The sequence below is a fragment of the Nannobrachium achirus genome (assembly GCF_963921795.1).
Source record: "Nannobrachium achirus genome assembly, chromosome: 8".
In the NCBI taxonomy this organism is placed as follows: Eukaryota; Metazoa; Chordata; class Actinopteri; order Myctophiformes; family Myctophidae; genus Nannobrachium; species Nannobrachium achirus.
This window is the reverse complement of record NC_137817.1, coordinates 58,338,061-58,347,006: the sequence shown is the minus strand read 5'-3', so window position 1 is coordinate 58,347,006 and position 8,946 is coordinate 58,338,061. Positions and strand designations below refer to the sequence as shown.

Genomic DNA, 8,946 nt, shown 5'->3' with positions numbered 1-8,946 from the left:
ACTGCACCTTTAACGGAAAAAAAAAGAGTCAAAAGTCAACTTCCACGTTTGTCGTACCAACAACGTTTCTGCTTTTTAAACGAAATCCTCACTTTGGAATCGTCCGCGTTCAACACTCCACAGTCACCTGGATGAGTACAATTCACACTCTGTTGTAAGATGAGTGTCCATCTTACAATTTCGGTCTTACAAGCCCTGCAGGACACAGGGACTCTTAAGACCAGCTGCTTTTAGCTTATGACACCGCCTCTACAGCGAAGTATAAATGGGAGGATTGACGTAGGGTTGGTTTAATATTGTATTACATCACTATACTGCTTCGTTTTTGTATAACTGTACTATACTGTGTAGGTTTGGGTTTGTTGCATTACATACATTACATCATTATACTGTGTAGGTTTGGTTTGATTGTATCACACGTGTTACCATACTGCTGTGTTGTACCAGACCCTTAAATGAGTAGTTCACCTCCAAAATAACTTTTTCTTCCTCCCTATCAGTTACTCACCCCATGAAGCTTTGAATTCATGGAGATTTTTTAAATTATTTTTTTTTTAAGTCACATTCCTGAATGAAGGTCCAAAGATGAAGAGAATAATCATTTATGAACTCCAAAACAACTCTCACGGTGGTCATTGACCACTTAGTTAGATTCACTGGTGTTACTCTTGGACCACAGTTTTGGTTTTATTCAACAAATATTCATTTTTTTTGTGTAATTCTTCATTCGGGAATGTCTCAAAAATAACGAAATTCAAGTTTCCGTTTCGAATTCAAGGCTTAAAGGTGTGAGGAGAAAAGGTCATTTGTGGGTGAATTACTCCTGCAAACAAAGCTAGCCTGCTACTCACAGTGAGTTAATTCAACACTGGGAGTGTAAACACGGGCCCACAAAGGAGGATTTCTCTGTCGTATGGATCAGTACAGGTCTTTTATGAAACATTAATATCACTACAGTTGACAATTATTGGCAAGAAAGTGGCTTAATTCGGCAGCTAAGGTACTGGGGTGGGCTAAAATGACACTCGGGCCAACTTGTCCATCTTCCTTGCGGCTTATTAAAATGACTTTCGACTGAAATGCGTTCCAACTTCTGAAAACATGTCGTTTTGGTCAGACGACCGATTAGCCTAGACTATAATATACACTCACAGTATTGACAGTTAGTTTGCACTGGACCGTGGCAGCGGTCAGTAGCATGTTCCTTCAGGTTGGATCCGTGGCTTGGGTGAAGTGGTTCTACAGCGGGTCTTCTGATGCTGTCTGTGGGTTTTGACCTGGAACCACTTTAACCATTATTTTACGCTTTAACTATTACAAAATAGCAGATGTACAAGCTCACAGCGCGGCACTCGGTGCCGCGCTGCAAGCTTGTAGATCTGCTATTTTTGAAAATGTTTTTTTTTGCATATCTTTGAATATATCTTTTCTTAAGCAAACATTTGTAACTCATATATTTGCTTCTGGGGGTCCCTGGAACAACATCTTTTGAGATGGGGGTCTGTGGCCAAATACATGTAATTTTGGGGGTCCTTGACATGAAAAAAGTGTGATAACCACTGATTTAAAATGTATAGAACCGGGTCAAAATATTCAAAGACAAAAACAGCACGTCTACAAGCTCACAGCACGGCACTCGGTGCCGCGCTATGAGCTTGTATGTCTGCTATTTTTTGATAGTTAAAGCATAAAATAATAGTTAAAGTATTAATGCGTAATAATGCAATCCAGGTCTAAATGGGTTTGCTGTGGTTGATGCTGCTGTGGTTTGGTTTATAACTAGTGGTTTGCCGTGGGCTCGGCCTGCACTGTGCCTTCGCTGTACAAGACGCCGCGTCTCCATCCCGGCGAGGCTACTCCGACTGAAAGACAAGATTGGAACAACGAGGCAACACCAGTGAGAGAAGAGCAAGTTCTAATAGTTCTAGTAAAAAGAAGGGGGAAACAAAAATACACGACTGAAAACATTCTTGTAAACTTTGTATTTAGATGGAGATCATCACACTTTTTTCATGTGCATTTAAGTTATTTGCTGTCAAAATACTTTAAAAACGTTAAGGATGTCCATAATTACAACACCAGAGGCAGCGCCACAGATCACGTTCAACCCAGAGTCAACTCTCTTCTGCTATACCACCAAAGTGCCTTACCAAAGGACTTAAAGGAGTGTGGATCCCTAGCATCCTTTAAAATCACCCTGAAAAACCACTTACTGGCGGCAGCTGTTAGCAACTGGTAAAAACAAACCTAGCCGAGCCCTACCCTCCCCTGACCCTTCTTTGTATTTACCTACAGTATTTTATTTTTTTTATTTTTTTTGTTCCTTTTTTTCCTGACTATATCTACTGCACATGTTCTATCCGTCTGCCATTCAATGTTATATGAGATACTTCAATGGTTTCCTGTGGAAATAAGCCAAGCGCTTTTCTAGGATCTCCTTTTAGTAGACCTTGTACCAGTGAACTGTACCGTCATGAAACTGTACCTTTTCCTATGCAAACTTCTAATAAAGTCTTCAATCAATCAATCAATCAATCAATCAATCAATCAATCAATCAATCAATCAATTTGTACATAGAAACAACAAGTTTCACGAATCATGACACAATCTGCAGTAATATTCTACAGCAGGGGTCAGCAACCTTTTTCATGTTTTTATTTTCTAGATAGTCAGTGTGCCATGTCGACATACAATTTAATGAAAATTCTGACATATTTTGATTGTCAAGATATTGTTATAACGATCATTAGACTCAGAGCAATATCTCCTCGACTCCCTCCCCAGTCAAAGTTCAGAGTTTCAGTGAATGTAAAATTATTTGCAGGTTGTAATTTGCTGCAAATTGGGTGACTTAATGTAATTGACCAAGTTTAAAACATTATTTGGTTTTAAAAATATAAATCCTCTCTCTCACACTTCAGCCAGTGATCACCCTCCCCTGTGCCAATGTTGGCACCCGTGCCTAAGGTTGCCTACCCCTGCTCTACAGTGTTGTAATTCTGTTTTCTGGCTCTGAAATGATTATTTAGTTTTTTCGATGAAAGCAAGTTATGATTTTGTGCAAAATGTTTAAAATGTTGAACATCCAAATATCATAATCGCCATAATCGTTTCCATGTTGAAAAATGTTACTATATTTAAAAATATATATATGGGTAATAATAATAATAATAATAATAGTGAAAATAGCAGATCTACAAGCTCACAACACGTCACGATGTGACACGAAATCGCAGAAACAATAAACTTTTCCGCACAGACCTTAATGGAACATAATAACTACAGAAACTTACGGTGGAGGCTGGGTGACTCAACTTGTCGAAACGGAACTTCAAGTTTGACCTGGGAGACATCTTACTTTTCACATCTGCACAAAGGAAACACAAGACGCAGCGCAGCGTATGGTCATCGCTAAACACCTAACATTCATAGTTTTGACGTCAATGTGCCAAAGACCAATCTGTTCAGTGGTGGAAAAAGTACTCACATTTTCTACTTAAGTAAAAGTATCAATACTGCATTCTAGAAATACTCTGTTACAAGTAGAAGTCCAGAATTCAAAATTTACTTGAGTAAAAGTACAAACGTATTGGCATCAAAATGTACTTAAAGTACTAAAAGTAAAAGTACAAAATGTTTGAAAATAGCAGATCTACAAGCTCGTGCTTGTAGATCGGCTATTTTCAAATAGCCACCGTATAAAATAGGGCTAAAGTGTTTTGTGTATGTTTTAACATATTATAATTTATATCAGCAAAGTAACTAGTAACTATAGTTTTCAGATAAATGTCGTGGAGTAAAAGTACAATATTTGGATCCCAGATGTAGTGGAGAAGGAATGAAAGTATTGTAAATTGGAAATACTCAAGTAAAGTACAAATACCTCAAAACTCTACTTAAGTACAGTTACTTAAGTAAAAGTACTTAGTTACTTAACACCACTGAATCATTTGTATACTGTCAGAGTGAAGGGGAGACTTTGATATTTGAACGTTTGAGAACTACTGATTTAAACCAAGTTGCAGGTTTGAATTGAATTCTGCAATGAATCTCTGTATTAACAATTCAACAGGATATTTTATAAGGCTCCCTCATTGTATCACGAATCACGATATATACTATATCTCTGAAAAGGCATATCGTGGAGACATTGTATCGTCTCAACGATACATATCCCCATAGCCGGGGACCCACAAGCCCAAAAGCTCAAGGAATAGGGTAGGACTTGTGATTTTCTGCCGTACTTTTTATTTCTGTTTTATCTATTAGTTTGGTCATTAAGGTCCACAGAATGAGAGGCTTGCTCTGCTGGAAACATCGCGAAAAAAAAGTTATGGCCATTTGTATATTCACTGTCCCATTGACTCCACTAGAAATATTTTAAAAATTAAAAAGTCTGTTTAAGTAGCATGTGAGGGGTCAAACTAGGGGTTCTTCATGATTCTGAATCCATTGCAAGCATTTGTTTTGCATGAAAAACTTTCCTTGGGTTAACTTTCGGCTCCCCAAAAGTGTGCAATGGATTCAGAATCATGAAGAACCCCTATAGTTTGACCCCTCACATGCTAATTAATTCAGACTTTTTTTCTTTTTTAAATATTTCTAGTGGAGTCAATGGGACAGTGAATATACAAATGGCCATAACTTTTTTTCGCAATGTTTCCGGCAGAGCAGGCCTCTCATTCTGTGGACCTTAATGACCAAACTAATAGATAAAACAAAAAGTACGGCAGAAAATCATAGGTCCCCTCCCATTTTGGTGACTGGGTCCCCGGCTACCATATCACCCACCCCTACACACACCATCCTACCTGTAGGGCTGCGGCACATGATGACAGGAGTAGCTGATGTTTGACCATCGCTGCTCAGAGCAGGGCTGAAGACCGTAGAAGAGGACACCGAGGACGAGTGACCACCCTGAGGGGAAGAGGAGAGGATTGGCTTATTTTTCTTTTCTTTGGCCAGCTCTGCTCCACAGTGTATCCAGTTCTTAGAGGAGTAGTTCACCCCCAAAATGACGTATTTTTCTGTTGATTACTCATGCCATGGAGCCTTTCGCATTCCTAAGACAATCATTTAATTACAATAAATGTACCCCCATTGATTCCGGATGGGGACCCGAATGCATTTGGGTCCCCATCCGGAATCAATGGGGGTAAATTCACTATAATCAGTTTTTTGTCTTAGGAATGTAAAAAAATACAAAAACATATTATTGAACTCAAGTCTCCATGGCATGAGTTAATCAATCGAAAAAACAGTCATTTTGGGGGTGAACTACTCCTTTAGAGCTTCTAGAAACAACACTGAGTAGTCACTACTACTACTACTACTACTACTACTACTACTACTACTATGTCATAATAAAAACAGTTGAAAAAGGGGAACATATATACAGCATTGTGTAAACATAGCTATGTCATATTTCGTCGTTATATACATGTTATACAGCAATTCTTTGCAGTCACTTTGGGACAAATAGCAGCATTTCTCCTCAAAATGATTTTAAATAGTAAACAAAAAAAAGCCTCGTATTTAACAGGCGTTTAAAGATAGCAACTCTGTTTATAATTATGTGCAGTAGGGTCTAGAGGTCACTCCAATGGTTTGTAGTCTTTAGGGTGGTTGTGTTCCATTCTCTAGCCCTGGGGTTCCCAAACCTTTTTGTCTCAGGGCACCCCATGAATATTTCTTTAATCCGAGGCACCCCTACATTATAATTTTCACTCCCAGCACCTTATATTTCTAGCATATCATCGTTGTCGGGTGTAAACCTATATGTCCAAAACCGTTTGTTTTGTATTCATCATCTATAAAATGTACTAAACTAGTGAAAACAGCAGATCTACAAGCACACAACGCCTCGCATCGCGAGGCGTTGTGTGCTTGTAGATCGGCTGTTTTCACTAGTTTTGTGCAACAGTACACATTTGAAACTTGGGGATACAAGGTTTCTGCCCGACAGTGACGATATTTTAGTGATTATGTTGCGAGGAAAACGTTGAGATAATAGACATTTTGATTAGAAAGGACTGAAAATAACTTTGTACTTCAAGTTTAACATGATACTAAATATTTTTTCAAGTGTCCAAATAAATTCAAAATATTATCAAATGATCTCGCGGCACCCCTGGACTGCCGTCACGGCACCCCGGGGTGCCCCGTCACCAACTAAACCCCTGGTCTAGAGGTCACTCAATGGTTTGTAGTCCTTATGTGACGGAGAGAGTCGCAGCCCCAGCCTTGAAGCCTCAAAACTCTAGTATCTCCCCCGGACCAAAGAGATGTCTCTTTGGTCTAGTGGTTAAGATATTGGACTTTCGCGTGGGAGACCCGGGTACGAACCCGGGTGGGGAGGTTTGGATGACCTCCGTTACATTGGTGCCGTGACCCGGATTCAGGCTTCCCCGTAGGAGGAGGTCAAAGGGGGGTGAGTGTGACGGAGAGAGTCGCAGCCCCAGCCTTGAAGCCTCAAAAGTCTAGTATCTCTTTGGTCTAGTGGTTAAGATATTGGACTTTCGCGTGGGAGACCCGGGTACGAACCCGGGTGGGGAGGTTCGGATCACCTCCGTTACACTTAGGGTGGTTGTGTTCCATTCTCTCTAGCTTTCTATTAATCGCTACAGTTCACACGTCTTCTGTAGATCATTACTCACTGTGTCCAGTTCCTCCAGGGCCTCCGGTTGTGTTCTATTCTCTAGCCTTCTATTAATCGCTACAGTTCACACATCTTCTGTAGATCATTATACTCACTGTGTCCAGTTCCTCCAGGGCCTCCGTCTCTCCCGTTGTGCTGCTGAAGCTACTGGTGCTGGACGAAGACCTTGAGATGTTGGGTCTGCCGCTGCTGCTCTCCTTCAGCTTGGAGAACGGCCTGCGGACGGGGAGACATCATGTTTACAACACTTCCAACCCGCTCTGGCTACTTCGGGTGTGTTGTTATATTGTCAAGAACGGTCAGAGATTGCAGATCTACAAGCTCACATCTACAAGCTCACATCTACAAGCTCACATCTACAAGCCAGTGGATTGGTTATTTTTCAGAAAAGGGATCTCAATGTTTGTAAACCAACAGGTGTTTCCGGTTAGAATGTCTATGGACGTTTTCACTAATTAAAATGAAGTCTAGAACATGGGTCTTCAACTAGGGGGTCCTCAAAGTTAGTTACTACAGGGGGCCCTCCAAATCTTTAAGTGTAAGAAACTTTTTTTTCTCCTTTTTTATATTAACAACTTGAACCCTAGCGTCCATATTCTGAGAACTTTAGCCCACAATAGCAGATCTACAAGCTCACAACACCTCGCAGCACGAGGCGTTGTGAGCTTGTAGATCGGCTATTTTCGGCAAAGAGCTTTGGTGTAGAGGTGAAAAAGAGCAGACTAAGAGTGAAAGGTCAAGTTTATTAAGTATTGACTGTTCAAGTGGTTAAATATCTGATAACACAAATTGAATTGTGTTATGATTGTGCTGTCAAACAATGAAACTATATGGAATTTATGATAAGGTTGTGGGGGTCCCTGCTTCATCTCACTCTCAAATAAGGGGTCCTTGGCCTGAAAACGTTGAAGACCCCTGATCTAGAACATTAGTGATAGCAATGATTACTATCACAATATAGAGCTTTGATAAACAACAAACAAATAAACAATATGAACAATATAAACAATATAGAGCTTTAAAATGTTTAAATCTTATAATAATCTTATAATCCTCAAGTCATGGCCCACCAGTGTGCCCCATCCCACAGGTTGATTGACTGTTCTTATGCTGCGTTGAAACCTGGATGGTTCGAGCGGCGCGATTACATACAAAGTGAATGCAAAGACGAGACGACGCACAACCTGGTGCGAACGGGGCGGTGCGAACATATCCGAACGGGGCGGCGCAAACGGTCGCTTCGGTACCTTTGCCCCAGTTGGAAAAATCCAAGTGAAACGACCTTCACCTCCCCCCCACTCCACCCAACACTTCCTGACAGCCAATCAGCGTTGATGTTGTCCGGAGACATGGAAATGTTTGGTTTTGGGACTCCCTTTTTCCAGGTATTTTGCCTTGATTCTCACGTGTTTTGAAGCGACTAGACACAAAGAAATTGTTTCAGGTTTAATGCAGCATGCGCATTAGACTTGGAGATGTATTAATTGTAACCTCGCCTCTCTTGGCTTAGACACATCTCAAATGAATTGTAAATCACTGTCTCTTTATTGGGACACATCTCAGACAGAGTGTAACCTCACCTGTCTTTGTTGGGACAGATCTCCGGAGAGCTGGGATTGGACGAGGTCTCTGACCTCACTTCCTGCGTCAGCGGGCAGAACTCTGTTGTCTTTTGGTCGCTGCTGCGGACACAACCAGGATGAGATTGTCAATGAAACATGTCTGTTGTTGTTGTTTTTTTTTTTACCCTAGCAGAGAACAATTGGCTCACAACGTGTTGCAATGCATGTAATGGGGGGAAGGGGGCGTAATATCCAGATCAAAAACCTAACTCCACTTGAGCTGTATTTGGGTAAAGTGATGATGATATAAGGACACATTCAACTGACAATATACTAGTAAGACACCTCAGGGTGACATGCAACCCGGTCGCGCCAATTCATGGCCATCTGGCCAGGGATGTATATAGGACCAGTTACTCACTAGACCCCTGCATGATAGTCAACAATGTTATGTCAAAACATGCCCATATATGGGCATTACCAAATATGGGCAGTCCCAGATATGTAAAGTCACCATACCAACTTTGATGAGGCAGTGTTGTGCTGTTCTAAAAACATGTTTATTGTTCGTTCATTCATTCATCCATCCATCCATCCATCCATCCATCCATCCATCCATCCATCCATCCATCCATTCATCCATCCATCCATCCATCCATCCATCCATCCATCCATCCATTCATCCAGCCATTCATTCATTCATTCCCTGAGGGGTCCGCTCAATA

The 8,946-nt window shown here is 40.9% G+C and overlaps 1 protein-coding gene across 1 annotated transcript in view; it reads right to left on the bottom strand.

Moving 5' to 3' along the window:
• Positions 1 to 1,853: 1,853 nt before the first annotated feature.
• rap1gap2a (RAP1 GTPase activating protein 2a) overlaps positions 1,854 to 8,946 on the bottom strand; it is a gene marked incomplete at both ends in the record, with an annotated part of 111,795 nt that continues 104,702 nt past the window's right edge. The window contains 5 exon segments of the mRNA XM_080732045.1: positions 1,854 to 1,862; positions 3,295 to 3,368; positions 4,813 to 4,918; positions 6,755 to 6,875; positions 8,240 to 8,338. Coding sequence (XP_080588171.1) covers positions 1,854 to 1,862; positions 3,295 to 3,368; positions 4,813 to 4,918; positions 6,755 to 6,875; positions 8,240 to 8,338 — 409 coding nt within the window.